We start from the raw sequence: 20,614 nt of genomic DNA, 5'->3' as shown, positions 1-20,614 counted from the left end.
CATAATACCTCTGATCAAGCTGGAATTGTCTTCCACACACAATCCTGTTTTTCTTTCAGCAGCTAGATGCCCTCAGAGAGAAACTAGTACAACCTGGGACAGAATCCAGAACCTATAGCGGGGCAAAGCAAATAGCCAAATTCAAAAGTAAGTGGGGCCATAATTGGGAGGGGGACAGAAGAACATAGTTCTTTGTAATACTACTGTTCTTTTTGACCTTCCCTCCAAGCAGGAGGCTATCAGGGAAGAGAAGTCACTCTTGGCAGAGCTCTGATCCGCTCGAAGCTTTGGACATCAGTCTAAGGCAGCCTTTCTCAACCTTTTGACCCCGGAGGAACCTTTGGAATATTTTTCAGGCCTCAGGGAACCCCTGCACATTCAGGCTCAAACATAGGCCAGAAGTAACAAAATTATTATATTTGTTTCATGGGTAGGCCTGTGTTTATGCATTAACAGTGTTCTTAAACTAAAGATAAAGAATGAAACTTACCTCTTTAATGTGAAGTTGCCCGAATTTGAAATAATTTTTTTAATAAATCGTGATCTCCCCGGGAACACCTAGTGACCTCTTGTGGAATGCTAGGGTTCCACAGAACCCTGGCTGAGAAACCTGGTTTAAGGATATGTGAAATTAGCTAAGGCTGCATGTTGTCTATCTTGTATTCATGATACAAAGTAGAGCTTCACTACCAAGATGTTGCACTTAGGTTGTGCATTAAGGCTGTGCAGTCCTTTGGATGCAGAGGGATGCGAATTTAACGTCTGTATGTAACTCCTTAAAACAATAACCCAATCCTGGGAAAAGGCACAGCTGCTTTAAGGAGCTGCATAGAGACAGTATGTTTGGGCCACTGTGCACTCTAAACTCCAAGCATTTCACAGACCTTGTATGCATATATTAATATGCACATTTTAATATAAGGTCACAACTGTCAAAGTCTATTATGCAGGGCTAAACATGATTACCTTAGCAGTTAAAGGCAGGGAAAGAAAAGGAAAAAGAAATTAAACATCTGTCTGAAAGAAAACAAGGGCATGTAACAAAAACTGCTTTATTTTCAATACAGAAACTTTATTCCACTTAACACAATAAACGTAAAGAAAAAAAATGCAAGTTTGACATCAGTGAAAAGTAACATTTGTTAACATATTGTACTTCGTCTGCAATAAATATAAGAGGCACAAACTGTGCTACAGCAGATCTAAAAGAAGTCCCAAACTCCTTGGAAAAAAGTTAAAATTTAAGATTTATTTTAAATCCCAAGTTATATACTGTAATACTAATATTTACACAGAAAACGAAACAGAAATCTTAAAAAGACCTTGCTTTATTGTAGCAGTTACGATTAGCAATCATCATTACTACATTATTGACACAGAAAGAAAATTTTGAGAGCCTGACTCAGGGGAGATCCACATCTTACAGCAAAGGATGTGAGGAAGTACAAGGAGTTACACTTCTTACACTTATTGTGATGCAAGGATTTTATAGTAGATGGGATGTACAGGCAGCAGTACAACCTTTTCAGGTTTTCATTTTTCATATTATACTGGAAGTGCAGTTAAGAGGACCATCACTCTTGATTGTGCTTGCTTTCCATCTGCTTCATGATAATGTTTAAAGCTACCACTGATCTGAAAGGAATATCAAACTCTTGCTACTTAATTTTCTAAAAAGAAAAGGAAAGGAAAAAAAATCACATCTGCAGTTCCTAGGCATTAAGTTTTGTTGTGTTTGTTTTATTTTTACTGCCTCAGGAAGGCAGAACAAAGTTCCAGAGGACTACTATACACGACCACTAGAATATGGTCACCTGACACTACAGCCTAATATATTACTCAACTGCTTTTAGTTATAAAATTCCAGTTAAGGTTCCATAGACAGAAATTCTTAAAAAAAGGCAGTAATTGCATATTTGGGATATACTACTTCAGACAGAGGCTGGGGCCTCTTGTTACTGAGTGATAAAATTCTGCGTTTTTGGGAAATATCAAATCCAACACAAAATATTCCAGCTTAGCCTTTTTCCTCAACATCTACTTTTCTTTGTTGTTGCTGTTGTTGTACAGAGCAACAACTAATTACATGGATTCTCATATGCAATTTAAAGTAGCATAGGCCAGATACAAGATAAGATTTGAATGAGAATCAGCCTGGATCAGTAGGAATAATCAGGACCAAGTTGTTAATTTTGCTTAAAAGCTGGTGTTTCTTTTTTTTTTTATCTGTTAAAACTGGAATGAGCTAAAGTGCATATTGCAATTAGCAGTTGTAAAGCAGAGCCTAAAGGCTTTTACTTCTTACTCTAATGGAAATGTATGCCATTATGTTATTTTTTTATTATCACCACTGGCTGTCATACATTCATCTTTCTGTTTCAGTATTTGGTGTGGATGAATAAAATACTACAATACATAGTAACAGTAAATCAAAATGCAACAGATTTTGCAAAATTTGTATTACAGCAGTAGTCTCTTTATTGGTCACTGATTTAATGTACTCCAGAAGCCAGTGTTCAAATTGGTTTAATGTCATAAAGGTTGCAATCTTCTTTAAATTCTTTACAATTTTTTTTCCTACCAAAAACCTGAAAGAAATATCTCTTCTTAAAAAAGGTGCAGCAGGGAAGGGAGAAAAATCGCATCCCGGGCGTTTCATGTATTTATATGCTGTATTTCAGAATAGTCCACTTAATGAGACAGAAGCCAATCATCTTTTCTGTATAGTTGCTCTTAAAGGTAGTATACAGTTCAAATCCTTCCTGTCTCTCAGCCTCTGCCATGACTATAGGATAGAACAGACCATACAATTATACTTACGTTAGGATATCCATACTTTTAAAACCACGCTACAAGATCAACAGAACATTAGTACTAAGAATAAGATTAAAAACTGCAACAAGTGTTTGATTTTTTTTAAAAAAAAACCTCATGGTTTCTGAGAAGCAAATCTTCATGAGATATCAAACTATTTTTAAAAGGGGGAAAAAAAGCATTTTCCATATTTTATAGCTTTCTCCTCTGTCCCTACAATTATCTTCCCAAAATGGATTACAGTAAAACAAAACAGATACAAAATGTAGCAGGAAAATGTAATTCAAAAACAATAAAAAACAACCACAAAGAACAAACAAACAAATCCCAGGGGCACAGAATTAACTGTTCTGTTCTATGGATCCAGAATTGCTCGGTAAAATGACTTCAACTTAGAAATTCAGGTTGTAGGAGGTGACATCACTTATTGCTTCTATAAAATGAGAACTAGGTAAGTGCTCAGAACTGCAGCCATTTTGTTGTCACATTTCAGCACATCTCAATGGGCACAGTAGCATCACTGATACCTCCATACGTTAACAGCATCTACTATGAGAAGAGGGATCAGAAATCTATGGATAGGGCACTTGCTTGGCATGCCCATGGTCCCAGGATCAATGGTATCTCTACTCTGATGCCAATAAAGATCTCTGCTTAAAGTCTTGAAAAGTCAACATCATTCAGAAAACATAATACATTCTCAAGGAACTAGCACTAGTGAGACCCAGGTTCAAGTTCACCCTCAGTCACAGAAGCTCCTTGGGTGACTTCGGGTCAGTCACTCTTTCTCAGCCCACTGAATTGTTGCTCTAAAGAAAAACAGGAGGAAGGAGGAATATGAACAAAAGGCAGGATCTAAAATCAAATGAATGAATAAACGAATGCACATTCCTCATTGGCACCCTTTCCCACACTTTTTGGCTTTGTAAATAAAAATCAATCTATATCTGGACAAGATTTCAAAGTAACTACTTAACTAATTATTTTAAAGAGTCAACCTAAAGAAAAACAGGTATATTAAAGAGGAATTACTGTGACATGCCTACAACTGAAATCATGAGGCCACAATCCAAAGAACTGTGGACTGCTTTTGGACTGACTGGCATGATTTTTTGCCTTCTGAAGAGAACCGTTTGTCATAAAGCTACCATTTTTAAGGAAAACTCCAACTTTGAAAGTCATTTGTCAGGTATATTGGGAGCAACTGTTTGGGAAATGCAAGCTGCATTGTTCTCAGCCATGTAAAGAATGCAAAGTGTTAAAAAATGAACGGAACAGATATATGCATTGTTACTATTACAGATAAATCTTTTCTCCTGAACAACTGTTACATACAAATAACTTACATAAAACATTTTATTAGATTGCTGTATGCTTTTACCTTTCGAAATTCATCTATGATAACTTCAAACTTCTGTTTTTCATGTACTGCTCTAGCAGTATTTGTTCTTTCAAAAGGTTCTGGAAAAAATTAAATTATGCATTATTTTACTTATATTTACATATATAAAAAAAGAAGCAGTTTTGTAACCATTCATGGAAAGTCCTATTGGAATCACTGAAATTATATAAAACTATGTTTTCTCAATGCTGTTTTTAAAATTAATATATTCTCTTTTGGAAAGAAGGGTCAAGTGAATTTTTTTAGTGCATTTTATTAGTTGATTACATCTATCCCTAGATTACATCTATTCCTAGTTAAGACAGAGTCTTAACTAATGCACATTTAGAATAATATTTTTTTTTTGCTAGATTGTCATTAAAAAAGACATTCTAGCACAAAATTCCCCCACTTCAACAGGTGAAAACAGAACAAAAATTAAACTGCATTTGAAGAGTGTTGTGCAATTTTGTATGTATAAGTAGAAGGCATTCTGTGCTTAATTCAGTTTAAAGGAAGCTTGTACTAAAAGAATAGCAACATTTTGTCCAGCATGCTTGCTTTCTAATACTGGAAGACCACTTTTGTACTACTCATCTCTTCAATGTGTAGTCTTATCCTGCAGCACCCTGGACCCTAAACAGCTACAAGAAGAAACTGAGGAGACCACCAGGCTAGGTGCTACAGGTATTGACTTTTCTAAAGTTTTTGGCATAAATATGGATTTTAAATGCCTAACGTGGAATATAAATGGAGCAAATGCTCCCTCCCAAAAAAGAAAATTATTTCATTATTAAAAAAAATTGAAACAAGATGTAGTTTGTCTTCAAGAAACACTTATTAGAAAAAACGATATAAAATATTACATCTGTAAAAATGTGGGTGAAGAATTTATTTCAGCAGGAGTTAAAAACAGAAATGGAGTTGTTTTGCATATAAACCCCCAACTGCAACCAGAACTGATATTGATTGATGATTATGGTAGATATGCGGGGGTGGAAGCTACTTGCCATGGGGCAAAGACTCTGATAATGGGAAGTTATGCTCCAAATGAAGATAAAGTAACTTATGGACAAACTAATGGACTTACCATATGAAAATTGGTATTTAATGGGAGATTGGAATGCAGTAATTTGTCTACAAAAGGACAGAACCTCTGAGAAAGGTATTAAAATAACACAAGTAAATTACCAAAAAATTTTTTTTACATGATGGACAATCTAGAGCTTGTAGATGCATGGAGACACAAAAATGGTGATGCAAAATAATACACTTATTTTTCTGAAAGATATATTTTTCAAGAATTGATATGTTTTGGATATCTAAGAATTTGGCTACTAGAATTCATAAAGTGAAGATACTGCCAAAGATTTTTTCAGACCACAATCCAGTGATTTCTGTATTTAAAAGGAAAACCATTTTCTTCAAATGGAGGTTAAACAAAATGCTGTTGCAGAAAGAAATAGTAATGGAAGATTGTAAAAAAGAAGCTAAAAGATTTTTTTTATAATCTTAATAAAGGTACAGATGTAAGAATGGTTTGGGATGCAAGTAAAGCTTGTATGAGGGGATATTTTATACAGTATAATAGTAAACTCAAAAAAGAAAAGAAAAGAAAAACACAGGCAATTTTAGATCAGATTAAAATGAAAGAAGAATTAAAGAAATTCCCCCAAAAGGAAATTATTGCACAACAAATTAAACTTTTACAATGGCAGCTGTCTCTTAACAGAGAAATGGAAATAAAAATGTAGTCTCACCAAGTACAATCTGTTCAATATAAAATGTGTGGTATAACATAGGGGAAATCCTGTGATTTATTGGTGTCATACAGAGCCCTGAAAACAAAATGTTACTCTGATAATTTCCTAATTCAACATTTGATTGGAGAAACATATGAAATAATGAATTTATCAAAATTATAATACATACTTCCCCAACAGTTTCTGCAGGTCCTACCCAAATAAGTAGAGAGCACCTGTTAAGAATTCCTACGTACCAGGAGATGTATGGTGGGAGGGGCCCTATGACAGGTATTCTCTGTAGCAGATCCTTGGAAAGCCTGACCACCGAAAGCCCCCACCCGTAGGGCCTTCTGTAAGTAGGTGAAAACATGGCTTTCCTGGAAGGTCTTCAGAGATTAATTATAACCAGCAGTGCCATACCCAATTTTCAATGTCCCTTGGGACCATGCCAAACCTCCACCCATCCCAGGCTGTTCTGGGAATAGCTTGGTGATTTCAAGAAGTAAATCCTCTGAAGTGGAGTGAATTCAAGGAGTTCTGAATGAATGAACATGCTTCTGGTTTGGAGGATTTACTTCCAGAAACAGCCCCTGGAACTGCAAGATCCAAGAGATAGTTCAATATTGTCTGGAGGAAAAGGGCACATTTCAGAGTTTTCCAGAATGTTCTCTTCCCAGATCAACAAATTTTGCACATCTCTAGTGTTATATATTGCTTCCATCTTTCTTCAGTGGAGGGCTATTTTTATTTAGGATAAATACAGTGTTATCATTGTTTAAAACAAATTAGCAGAGAGGAATATAGTTAGCCTGTTTAACTGAAATGATAAATGGTGATTTCCAGAAATCAAAATACTAAATTCCTAACCACTACATACAAGGAAAGGATATACAAGCCTGAGGTTCCTCATACTTTTTCCATGTAATGTAGAAGTAGGCAGCCTAGGACCTATGTATAATCCTCAGCACCCTTCTGCAAAGTTCCCCAAATTTTCCATTTTGGGCAGTTTAAATCAAGCAAATTAAAAGACAGCATAGGTGCATAGAGTCAGTTTGGTGTAGAGGTTAAGGCATCAGGCTAGAAACTGGAAGACCATAAGTTCTAGTTCCTCGTTAGGCACAAAGCCAGCTGGGTGACTTGGGCCAGTCACTGTCAGCCCTAGGAAGTAGGCAATGGCAAACCACTTCTGGGGGGAAAAAAAAAACCTTGCCAAGAAAACTGCACAGACTAGTCCAGGACGTTGCCAGGAGTCAGAACTGACTCAAAGGCTCAAAAAAAAGAAGGGGGGTGCAAAACCTTGTCCCACCCTTGATGTACAGGTAGCCCTCACTTAACAACTGTTTGTTTAGCAACCTTTAGAGTTACAACAGTGTTGAAAAACATGACCATTACAACTGTTGCAGCATCCCCAGGGTCACATGATCCCGATTCAGGCGCTTGGCAACTGTCGTACATTTAGGACAGTTGCAGTGTCCCATGGTCATGTGATCGCCATTTTCGACCTTCTGGGCTGGCTTCCAATAATCAAAAATCAATAGGGAACTGTGTGATTCACTTAATGGCCATAGTTCACTTAATGGCCATGTGATTCGTTTAACTGCCGCAAAAATGTCATAAAATTGATTCCAGATTCACTTAATGTCCGCATCGCTTAGCAACCTAAATTCCAGTCCCAATTGTGGTCATTAAGCAAGGACTACCTGTAATGTTCATGAGCCCCAGAGTGAGCTATGCTCAAGCTTCCTCATCTGGAAGCAAAGCATAATACCTTATACCAGCAGAGAGTTTACAGTTCTAGAAAACATAAATTACAACCAGGGTGTAGAATTTACCTTCTATGCAAATGAACTTGTTTCTCCATTCAATACCATCAGGTCTTGGAAGAGCTTTGCCTTCACGGATTGAAATCATCTGATTGCTCCAACTAGCAAAGGGAAAATAATTGTCTAAAATTTTTGAATACAGTGTGATTTTTCATATGTTGTCACGTAAAAACCATTGGGGGTGATCTTTAAGTATCAGAGTGGACTACTGCCCTCGAAAGGTTGGATTAAACACACAAGTTCCTATCTGCGTCCCTTAGAAATAGGAATGCGATTGCTGGATCCAGGAAGAGGAAGGAAATCAGTAAAAGACTGCTAAGTTAAAATCACATGGGACTAGGTACAAATCTGGAGGGGAGAACTGGAGGGGAGTCCTTGGACTCCTAGTCTTGAGTTTGGATGAGCACCTATTAGATAAGTTACAACAACAAAAAACAGGTCAGTTGGTCATTCTCCCCACTGGTCAATAAATTCAGGGAAAATAAGCTGAAAGGAAGAGTTATATAGTGATATTAAGCAGATCAGAGCAGGCACTGATGCCATTCTGATCTATACTGAACTAAACATTTTTGTTTGCTGAATCCATCTGACTTCTATTATCACTAAAAATTAGTTGCACCTTTAGCAAGATCAAAAAGCCAAAATATTAAACTAAATTGCTTGATATCAAAGTATGTTATTTATTTCAAGTAAGTACCAAAGAAAGAAGAATCTTGCATAATTTCTTGATTAAGCAGAGATAACCAAGAAAGAGTTCAAGGAGCTAATACTATTGACAAGCCATCCCTCCAAAAAGAAAAGAAAATCTTAGCATTGTCTGTCATCAAACCCAAATGTTTTAATATGGACAGAATGTGAAAATTATGAAGATAAATTGGATTCATTAAACAGTCAAGTAGAATACAGTCCTTAGTCCCAATCCCTAAAGTACCATTTGTTAAACAGAAACCAAGCCGATGAAGCTAAATTGGCTCCCTAAAATGACCAGCACAGCACTGTTCTTTACAGATAAAGTAAATATGAACGTTGGAGAACTAAAATACTAGCAAAATTGATCCAAATATCAGTTCAAATTTGAATGTACATGAACTCTGTGTAAACATCTTGCCACAAAGAAGACTACATGGCAAATCCATTGTTTGGTTTGATCTAATAACATACATGACCTGAAGTTTGAATTAAACAAAGTTGTTACATAATAGGCCTATGCAGTGATGTGAATTCCAAGGGGAAAAGGTGATTCAGAGCATGTATGGGCACTCACATAGCAGATGCGGACAACTCCCTAAAGAAGGTCCATGTTTTCCTGAGCTCTAGCACGTTCCCAGGAAAATATGCATTGATTTGACCTGGTGTTGATGTGTGCTATGTATGCACCTGTGCAAACTCTGAATCACCTTTTTCCCCCTTTGAATCCAGCCTGTTACAACCATATTATATACTTTAAGTAGTTTAAATAAAGGTTCAGTTCTTCAATGGTACATTTTAAAACCATTTTATATGATGCAAAAATTAAGAGGCAATATTGTGCATTATTTTAATTTTGTGCAATTTTTTAAAAATTGTGAATCTATTCCCTAACATCTAATGGGTATAGTACAGTTTTCCTTATGAATGTTAAGTACAAATAATTAAATGATGCATAAGCACTAAAGGGTGAAATGCAATTTTATATAAATAAAATAAATAATTATTTCACAAACCGGAAAGTTTACCTTCAATTTCATATAAATAGGAATATTTTAAAGAAAAATAAAATAACATTTCTTGCTTAATCTCACTATTTATAAAAACACATTTAAATCGACCCTTTTTTTACTGCTTCCTACATGGCAGAGTTGAAACTCTCCCTCCTGTTTTGGAATATTGAATTTTTCCACAAAACTGCTGGGAGTACCAGATTAACGGTAGGAGGAGGGAGGCTTCACTTCAATCTTTCCCCTTCTAATGGATGAGTACACTTCTTGTTCCCTCTTTCCAGCTCAATTTTTTTTAGTTTTCCTCCTAGAATTCAGCTCTACTCTTTTTAATTGGAATTGATTATGTGCAATCAAGTCAGTTTTGACTCTCATCAACCATGTATATAGATTTTCTCCATGACAATCTGTCCCTAACCAGGTCCTTCAAGTCTCCCAACAGTGCACCTATCGCTACTGTAACTGAGTCGGTCCACCTTGCTGCTGGTCATCCTTTTCTTCTCTTTCCTTCCACCTTTCCCAGCATTAGAGCCTTCTCCAGAGAGCTGAGTCTTTGCATAATGTGTCTGAAATGGGATAATTTGAGCCTGGTCATTTGTGCCTCGAGTGAGAACTCTGGATTTGTTTGATGATCCGTTTGTTTGTTTTCTTGTCTGTCCATGGTATTCATAGGAGTCTTCTTCAATATCGAAGTTCAAAGGTGTCAATACTCTTCCTATCCTGCTTCTTCAAAGTCTAACTTTCAGTTCCAAAGAGTGTCCCAGGGAATACCATTGTTTGCACTATTCTGATATTATAGGTATAGACACATCACGGCATCTGAATATCTTTTAAATATATCTTTTAAAAGATATTTAAACCTATATTTAAATATAGGTTTTTTAGGAGGAGAATGAGATGTTCTGGGATTCCCATTTTTCTAAGCGCATTCCACAGCTTAGGATTGACACAAAGGCCTCTACATAATCAATTAAACTTTCTAATTTCAACTCAAATGGGTCAATGGGTCCCACTGAGGTGACTGAGCTGGTTGTCCTGACTCCAGGCACAACAGTTTCAGAATGTGACAAGTTGTCCCTCAAGAAGTTTTCTGATGGTGGGCAGGCAAAGATGTCTTCCCACTTCTCAGCAACATACAGGAGAGCTCTAGAGTACTCCCCCCATTCTAACCTAACTATCCTGTAAAACCCAGAAGCTAGAAATGAAAATAACATTTGTATATGCAAGTTTCTTTATTATCTATGCTAAACAGAGTTTAGAAAAAAGAAAAAAAAAGTACACCTGTGCCTGTGTGTACCAGGCACAAAACTTTTGTTAAAAAAAAAAAAAAAAGGTTGTCTTCTAGTGTGCATGGCCAATATGTAATGGGAAATCTACCTGAACCCAAAGGGTAGATGACTAGAGGTCTCAGAAACCCTCTAAGTCTTCACATGTGGGCCTACCTCTTGGAGTAGCAACATGGCAAATCTTTTAAGGGCAAAACCCTTAAAAGAAAGAGGGGAGGGGTGTTTTTTTTTAAAAAAACAAAACTTCTGGGTTGTCTTCTAGTGTGCATGGCCAATATGTAGTGGTAAACCTACCTGAACCCAAAGGGTAGATGACTAGAGGTCTCAGAAATTCTCTGAGTCTTCACATGTGAGCCTACCTCTTGGAGTAGCAACATGGCAAATCCTGCTGCCACCATCTATCTTCCAATAGGTACCCCATCAGACATCTACCCCTTTATCCTGGTGTGTGAGCTAGATAGGGCTCTCACAGCCTATGCTGCCTTTCTGGTAACTGAAAGCTGGAAATAAAAAAAAGAAAATAAATAATTCCAATACTGCTACTTCCTGGCCACATAGAATTGAGTGTAAGAAGAGGTTTCAGCCCTTCCTTGGGAGATGGACCAATTTCACAAGAGGTACAATGCTCCAAGCAGAGCACAAGCTGGTGCTGATCTATTACAAATAAAAAAGAACTAATTGAAAAAAGAATGGAGTTAGATTTCAAATTATTATTTTAAATCACAAAAGGTTTCTGTTTCCTCAGGCACAACCCAAGATATGTATAAAATGTTGAAATATACACAATTAGTGTACTTGCACAGAGAAATAAAACACCAATATCTAATCCAAATTCCTCCCTAAATTTGTTATCAATTCCTTTGGAAGGATCTGTTTTAGTTTTCCTGATTTACTTTTTTCCTGGAAATTCCAAACTTTAATCTGAGAGTCTGGGGATTGTTGTCAGTCCCCTGTTTTCTCAGCCCTGGTCCAACAATTTCTGGATCAGTTTTAAAAGGATGAAAAACTTCTCTGTCCCACTAATATAGGGGGGTGGGGTTCAGGTATCTCTTTGGGTACAAAAGAGAGAGCATTTCTCTCCCGTGAAGATGTGAATCCTGTCTGGCATGTCAAGCCTGAAGTGGCCAAGCATGCCTGCTAATTTTACCAGCGGCTAACACAAAATGATGAACTTGGCCCTGCTCTCATCCCAGCTCCAAGGAAGTGCCCTGCCTGGGCACTTACTGTTAGCCACATGCAGCACAGACCACTTCCCTTCTGCCTTCCCCAGAAGCTGGAACACTGCAAACACTGCACTTCCTGCCTATCGTTCAATGTATCTGCCTCCCTCCAATTTGCTCAAAATCCTTCTAGGGGTCACAACCCATAGTTTTCCTATCCTCTATGTGGAGCACAGAGGAAATATAATGTTGCAAATTTCAAGAACCTTATAAACTTAAAACCAGCTCTGAAAATGCTGGCCACTTCCCACACTACTCTCCAAAATTTATTTGCAGGCAATAAAAAGAATGTCACTGAACTAGAATACAGCTTTTGTTCAAGACACCCACAAAAGCATGTAAGTCAGTACAAATATAGCTCATATAACTTGAATCAAATGCAACAAGGCGGCAAAATTAAATCATCATGCTTCAGTATTTTACTTTGATTGTATTTTACTGATGCCACTATACAATTAATTCCAGTTCTGCTATGATGTTCAGCAATATTGTTTTTAATCCTGCCAAACAGTTCAGGCTTATATAGACTTAATCAAAAAGCCAAATCACCATGAAAAGGTCACAATTAACTAAATGCATAGCAACATCAGGCAGCAACTTTGGTCTGAAGCAGCTTTCCTTAATCTAAATGCTCTCCAGGTGTATGAACTATCTCCTGGAATTCTTAACAATGGAATCCCGGGAGCTGAAATCCACATACAAAGAAAGGTGTCAGTGATGGGCGGGGAAGGCTCTTATGGATGCTTCCACTGAAAACTGCCTTGTGAACTAAGAAATGCCAGTTGGTGCTGAGTAGCAGGTGAGAACCACAGGGCTCTGAAACAAAATCAGGCACCCTTAAAGGGGGGAAAAAACCCCTCTATCATCACAATGCCAGAGAGAATGATCCAGATCTTAATGATTCCATCTTAACTTTTCAAGAGAACATACCTCTCCAGATATAGAAAAGCAGGATAATATAGCGATGATGATGATGATACCAAATAATTGTATCACCATCACTACCACCTTCCTAAATAGGTGTTGACATGTAACAGAACTCTTTTAGATACAGCTTGCACCCACTCTATTTCAGTGAACTCTGAACTAGAGACTACCAAATCTAACTTTCAGATTATGTCCTACATTTTAAGTCTATCTCTACATGCTAACATTTAATGATAGAGCTTTAACTTCTCCCTGTGCATCTTTCTTTTTCCATTTTAAACAAGTTAGTAAAAAGGAACCCTTTGCTCCTTAAATTAAAATGGAGCGGAACTGGAACTCATCTATAAACTGCAACCAGAGTAGAACAAAGCCACCAGAGAATTGATCAAAATAAAAAGCTGATCACTCACTCAAATTCTGTTGCGTAGTATTTCAGGAAGCCCAGCAATAGATCTCCAAGTGTAGATTTGTTTTTTGAAATGTAAGGAGGAATGGTGCATGGTGCTCGATGCACAAGATGCAGCTGCATAGTAGGATCAAAAGATTCCTGTCAAAACAAAGTAACAAAAATAGAGATTAAAGTCCTATTTATGGACCAGCATGTGATGCTGTATGTAATCTGTTCAGATACTGTCAAAAGTAAACATTCCTTTCACTTTCAGACAAGTTCCATTCATATATTCTATTTTAAGTAATATGCCAACTTGATCAGACTCTTAAAAATTCAATATGCAAACTTCACATCTACAAAATAAAAAATATTAATAGTTTTAAGCATGTTATTGCCTGCTTACTTTCAAATCTTCATACTTTGCAATAGAAAAAAAAATCTGTGCTAGAAAAGTTAGAAGTTGAAAGATTTCTGAAAGTTCTGAAACATCACCTTTTAGTTGGCTTTGGTTATCACCCTGCCATTTGTAAATTTTGTCTTATTCCTCAGGCATTTGAGCATTACCTGCCCATCTAAATTACTTCTTTTTTTAATGCAAAGAAAATTATACACATTTAATCTCATTCTTTTGCTGATTTACACAAGTAAGGAAAAGTTTTCCATGCTGGCAGGTAATTAAAGATGCCCCTTAAAATGAAAAATGCTTTAGTTAATTCTTCTGACAAACTGCATTAAAATCAAAACCTTAATATCCTGTTTTATGAGTTGAATAAAACTGAATATGCCTAAAACATGAATAAGGAAATACAGGAAAGAGATATTTTAGGAATCCCCTGCAATATTTAGTTCCTATATTGGGCAGCTAAAGCTTTAATATATACTCCAGGCAATACATGCATTTTATTTTGATTACACCTCACATAAGCTTTTCTGAAAAAGTTGGTGGTAGGAAGGATCAATTCTAGACTTTTACCATTCTGGTTCATTTGCATGTAACAGATCAAAGTTGTTACCAAAGATTCATAACAATTGTTTCAGCGCAACTGAAAAATTAAGCGGTTACTTAAAATAATGTTATTAATCAATTATATAGCATTCTAGATGTAAATGTAAACGTCTTCTGACAGCTCTGCAAGATCCTTCACTAGTCTCAATGTACAACTAGAGTATTATAGCAAGGAGTGACAAATCCAAGGCCAACCAAAGAAAGCGGATAACTGAATTTGAAAACAGATTTCTTTGCTTTAATATAAACAACATGCTTTACTTTAGCGCTATTCCTTTCACTATGCCATTCCATTATGAGGTAAGAATACAACACCAAATTGTTGACCTTGTGATGACTCATAAGATATTAGTTCCTGCTTGGCAATTAACAGAGAATCATCTAGAATATGCTAGTTTAACAACTGATCCTTGTGGCATCAGCCAGTAATTTATGTTATCCTGCTAAGTGGTGAAAACATTTTCATACCATGTCACCAATGACTGATTTATGACCCTAGTTAAATTTGGAAAGTTGTGGTTTTGGTCAACCACTTTAGAAAAATCATCATGAACCTCAAAAAGATACAAGAAAAGACAATTAAAACAAAGTGTCCAAGCAATTTACATGGGGGAAATGGGAAAACATCTGAAATCTTCCAGTTAAAATCTGTATGATGTGCAGGGTGTGGGTTTTTGTTTTCTCTCTCTCAAGGAGAAACTACACATGATGCTAAATGCATCTCAATATGTATGTTTTAAACAATGCAAACAGCAGCTGCTCTTGAAGCTGATAATTATCAAGACAAGAGCAGCAGAGAGTGAAGGCTGAACAGTTTCTTCTTCTACTGTGGTTGCTGGAAAAATAAATCTCCTTTAAGGCTTCTACATACACAGGAAACCCCCAACATCCCACTGCATTTAAAATTGTGCCAGTTTGCATTCTAAAAATGCAAATAATCCCACTTCTAATTTGCCCAACAAAATATTGTAACTGAGGCTCCTCAGTGAAAACTGACTGACAGATTCAGTGTAGAAAAAAAGAATTACACACTTAGATTATGTAATTCATAGTCATAGGTTCTGTCAGTTTCAGGAGATTAATTATGAATCTCCAGATTTATAAATTTATGATGAATACCGGTTGTTATGTGGTAGTGAGAGGAATATTTTCTTTTAAACACTTTTAGTGGGATTCAGAAGGATTTACCTTGCCATTATGAGAAACACAATTCTGGGCTTAGTAGAAGAACTTTTAGATGATCAAGGTTTGTTATAAGATATAAATCAAGGAAGTAGTAGGAAAATTGTAAAATGATTTTTGCATTATACTCCACTGTTTCTCTTCAAAGCTCAAGGCTTGAATACATGCAGCGACCACATTCTTTTATCCTCCCAACAAAATAGCAGCTAGGCTGCACGGAGGGAATCACTGCCCAAACACACCCAATGAGTTCTGACATAGCGCTAATCATGCCAGCAATTAACCATGACTGAATGTAAATTTCTAAAATGCAATGCATTTAGTTAAATGTCCATCCAAAGTCATGTCACTAGAAGGAAAAATAACAAAACTTAGACTTAGTTACTTTGGTCATGTCATGAGATCAACATCATTGGAGAAAAATGTTATACTTGTAACGGTCAGTGGCAAAAGATGACGAGGACGCCAAAGAATGCGCTGGTTGGATGTAATCAAAGCAGACACAGGCCAAAATATAAAGCAACTGAAAGAAGCTGTACAAGATCAGAAATCATGGAGAGAGCTGGCTTACGGAATCACCAAGGGTTGGAAACGACTGAATGGATAATTCGATTCCATCGAAAGGGGGCATACAGTACAGTCAAATTAACAACATTTCAGCTGATAAGCCTGCGGGGGGGAAAAAGTTGTAACACGAAGCCATGGCCTCAAAGGACTCCTGATTGTGTGACTGCTTAAAATGCATTTGTGCAAAATAGGGGAGCAGGTAATTTGTGTGACAATTTATAGAACCTAGTTAGAATTTTTCATCTGGTAGAAACAGTTCATGTTCTAGACTCAGACCTGCAATTCATTAGACTTTTTCTCTAGACTTAAAAAAACAAAACAAGCCTGATCCAACACAAATCTAGGACTCCCAGCAGTTTATAAGTAAGTATACGTGTGTGTCAGGTTAGATATTACTTGAGAGAAGCCCATGATTGTTATAAAAACCTGGACTCTCTTGGATTCAGCACCCAAGATATGGAGACTGAAGTTACCCAGCACTAACAGGTGAGAGGACTCCAAAACTAGTCTAGAGCCCAAGAGCCCAGGAAGCTGCCCGGGTAGCAAGGTAGTCAGCATACCAGCACAATTCCTAGACTGTCCCCATTGCCCAAATTAACATATAGGCATTCATATCCGGCTATTTCAGCAGCAGAGTCCTTGGTCACAGATATGATGCCTTTAAAAGTCAACCCCAGCATCTCCACTTCCTGGCCTGGCACTGACACTGCTAATAACCTGAAATCCAGGAGGGCAGTTCTTACCAATACTGCTGCCACTGCACAACCACAAACCAGGTCTACCTGCTCATCTACTTCCACATCATAGATGATCATGGTCTTGTCCAGATAAATCTGGTGTTTACCAACAGCAGTTTGAGCCAAGATTCCCCAGACCAAAAGTGGAAATTGACATTAAGTTGGCAACCTTCCTTTCCCCAAAATGGCCCACCCAGTGCCCTCTGACATTTCTTCCTCCTAGTGCACTAAATATAACCTAGTTCAATGCATTTAAATCCCTCCTCCTTAAACCATCTTACCCTTATACCAAAGGGTATTTTGCTCATCAAACCAATCCTGCCTGTGAAACAAGTGGCATTTAAAGAACTCCCTTGGAGAACCTGGCTTCCACTTTCACCCCAGCAGCTTAAATCTGGTTCACGTCTGGTTCATTTCATGTCTTCATTTTTCTATAGCAACCTCTCCCAATCTAGTGCCCTTTATGCTGGGGAATTCTGAGAGTCATAGTCCTGCCACTCTAGAGGGTGCTACACTGAAGATGGTTGCCCTGTATCAATAGTGGCTACCTGCATATCGGCTGCATGCCTTCTTTGCTATCTGTAAGTCTTGCATACCTGCTACCTTCACATCAAATCACAATTCATCATGAAGACATCCGAAACCAGAAATATATAGCTCTATTCAATTGTTCAAAAAGCATATTCCCTACATAATCCCTTGCATTAAGGCCTGTCCTCTACCAAAGTCATGGTCTCAACTTCCTCAGGGCATCTACACATACAGTGCTAACATTTGCAGGTGACTCTGGCTTCCACGTGGGCAAGAACAATTGTACACATGAAGCCTTTCCTCTCTTCATGAAATCCACTCTGTATGTGTGGATGGAAGAGTTAATGTAATTTGAGTAATATTAATGTAGGGAAAGGAAGAGATCTCACAGGGAATGCTCATAGCAAAATACCTGTTTGAATGCCTGAATTGAGCTTATCCAAGCAGATAATCCTCTGTGCCCCCAGATGGGTTGAATGGACCATTTCCCTCTTGATTACAGACCCTCACAGTTCATAATAGCACAGCAGCCAAAAAACTCTCTGAACTGCTCAGTTATGCTTACGTAATTTTGAGTATGTAAAGAGTGCCAGCTTAAAAAAAAAAGACAATGATATCTATCACTTGACACAAAGCAGAATTCCTGCCTTTTCTTCCTAAGAACACCAGATTTTCTAAACTAGTTATGCTGACTGACACAGGAGCACAGAGTGAGTACTGCAGAGACAACTGGAATTTCTATAACCATTAATGCAAAATGATTCTGTCAAGCTTCTTTAAAAGAAACTTTATTGTTTTTCCTGAAAAATGGAGCAATATGAAAACTATCCCAGGAAATGCCAATGAACAAATTAAGGAGGAAGTATAAACAAAGAAACCATATACAAGTCCAAATCTTTTCAATAAAACTGATCATTCAGTAATCTTGCAAGGTTATGGACACCGAAAACTAATTTTAGTTTAACCAACAGGCATCTTCCTATATATATATATATATATGTAAAATATACTGGATGTTAAGCTGCTTTACTTCTATCTGTGTTCACATGTCTCTTACTGTGATTCTGAACTGGATCTCTGTTACTTTGCAATAAATATATACATTTTTTATTTTTATTCTTATTTTTACTCTTTTTTTATATTTATTTATTAAGAGTAATGTTACATTTATATATCATATTTGTACTGTATGTTTGTCATTTTAATCGATTATTATATTGTAAAACACCCAGAGTCCCCTGATGGGAGGAGATGGGCAGGGACTAATTAAATAAAATAAATAAAGGGCTGTTCTTTTGAATTTTTTTAAACATATATCTCAGTAGATGTGTGTAACATTACAGTCATGAATTGCTTCACAGATAGGGCTATGTTGGCAATTGCTGCTGTTCTTATTTCTGGTTAAACATGCTTATGGAAAGAGTTTTCAAGTAGTGGCCCTTCCTGTGATTTTGAACAGAATTCTCCACTCAGTTCTAAGTAGATTTACATGTTAGCTTAAAAACAATGATGCATTAGCAATTAATGTCTCTGAGAGCTACCTGAGATGTTTTCTTGAGGATATATACTATTTGGATTCCATCCAATACTGGAAAATGCCTAGTAAGATAGTGTCTAACTTTAATTGGTGCTTGTGCTGAAAAAAAGCCCTCTGTCCTTGCAGTAGGATTAATTTTGAAATTCCTATCTTATCTTCACACTGGTCCAAGTTAAACATCCAAAAGTAAACTATATTTAAAGCAGTCCAGTTATTATGGCTGTGCAGTGCTTTGGATTTGGTTCAAAAGAGATGGTTCCAGAACCATGGAAACACAAACCCAACATCTCATTAAGGCAGCCACATCTGATTCCAGTAGTGTGTGGCTTCTGCAGCAGCTGCATGAATCTGGAAAATGACATGGTTGTTTTAATGAGTCATACGTACCATTTTCATACTTTCGCATCACCCAGAGAACCTCTTCTGAATTATATCCAAAGCACTGTAGTCCTTACATATTTACAGGCAGTGTTAACTGATGAACAGGTGACATAATGCCATTTCAAATTTATTGCAGTATGAAAAGTACATATGAAGAAAGACATCAAAAACTGCAAACTGCATGCTGCAGTTGCTAAATCAAATTTTGTTTTGTTGCATCTTAAATATTACCTTAAGACATGGGATCCCTGCAGCTCAGCTAAATCTACTTGTAAAACGCTGCCATATGTTTTCCACTGATACTTCCCAGTCATTTAAATAATGTGCAATTGTTGATTTTAGATACATAACTATGCCTGTCCAGCATTTTAAAAAGCAGATTTTCAGCTGAGATTATATAGGTACAGAGATTGTGCATATTGTACATATACAAAGAATATGGGTCCTTTAATGATTTGGCATAACTGAAAATAGAAAGATTCCAATATGGTGAACCATAATAATTATGGATTTAAATTAAAAAAAAAACCTTACATAAATTTCAACAAAAAGCTTTTGTTCAAGTTTTTACTTCATTGGAATTTTATATAATAAAATTAAGTGAGTGACCCTAGTATGTATCTCTTACTATGCCAAGTGTGAGCCTGAAATCAGGAACTTTTAATTCACTATTGTAATGTAAGAGAAGCATAAGTTTTAAATTACTTCTACATTTTCTATGCAACTGCCATCCCTTAATCACCCCTTTATTGTCAGTCTCCTGCATGCCAGTTCATTTCTTTCTATTATATAAATTGCTATTTTAGCATAACTATTGATCAGTACCATCACTGCCACAAGAGAGTTAAAAAAGAGCTTGGCAGAAGATAGAGCAAATAATCGTTATGGAAAAAATTCCAAAGTGAACATACAAAACATGATCTTGAGGCATGTTGGTACCTTGGAAATAAGATCAAAGGTGAATGATATAAAACATTAGAAGTTAGATCAGCATCAGGAAAAAGTGCTATAACACAGTACTGACATGCAGAATGGATCATAAGGTAATATGCTGCAATCCTAAACACAAAATGGAATCAAGATTCATGGGGCTACATCCAATTACTCTTCCCACCACACGGCTCCCAAATCTTCTAAGGGAGATTCCCCAAACCTCTCGAGCAGATCTGACAGTGCATAAGACATTGCAGGAAGATGAGAAATCCAATCTGCCAGTATTGCTTTTTCCACCAGCTAACAAAGAGAAATGTATGCAACTCATAGAAATAAATACTGTAGTTCTTATTTCTCAGCAAATGGTCATAATCAGAATTGCCTTGTAAAATTTGACTTGTATTTAAAAAGGGGAATGAGTCAGTCTGCAGGAAAACTTTCTATACACATGGTGGA

The 20,614-nt window shown here is 36.8% G+C and overlaps 1 protein-coding gene across 4 annotated transcripts in view; it reads right to left on the bottom strand.

The window, feature by feature from the left end:
- Positions 1 to 1,306: 1,306 nt before the first annotated feature.
- TENT2 (terminal nucleotidyltransferase 2) overlaps positions 1,307 to 20,614 on the bottom strand; it is a 36,185-nt gene continuing 16,877 nt past the window's right edge. For 3 of the 4 annotated variants that reach the window (XM_063295565.1, XM_063295564.1, XM_063295566.1), the window contains 4 exons: positions 13,304 to 13,440; positions 7,773 to 7,864; positions 4,196 to 4,275; positions 1,307 to 2,785 (listed from right to left, as the gene is read on the bottom strand). In XM_063295565.1, the coding sequence (XP_063151635.1) occupies positions 2,711 to 2,785; positions 4,196 to 4,275; positions 7,773 to 7,864; positions 13,304 to 13,440 (384 nt within the window). In that variant the 3' untranslated portion in view covers positions 1,307 to 2,710. Of the gene's footprint in view, positions 2,786 to 2,923; positions 3,624 to 4,195; positions 4,276 to 7,772; positions 7,865 to 13,303; positions 13,441 to 20,614 lie in introns of those variants that run through there. The other variant, XM_063295568.1, reaches the window with a different exon arrangement.

This window comes from Candoia aspera, chromosome 2 (genome assembly GCF_035149785.1).
Source record: "Candoia aspera isolate rCanAsp1 chromosome 2, rCanAsp1.hap2, whole genome shotgun sequence".
Classification (NCBI taxonomy): domain Eukaryota; kingdom Metazoa; phylum Chordata; class Lepidosauria; order Squamata; family Boidae; genus Candoia; species Candoia aspera.
The sequence above is the reverse complement of the archived record's forward strand: the minus strand, read 5'-3'. Positions and strand labels throughout refer to the sequence as shown.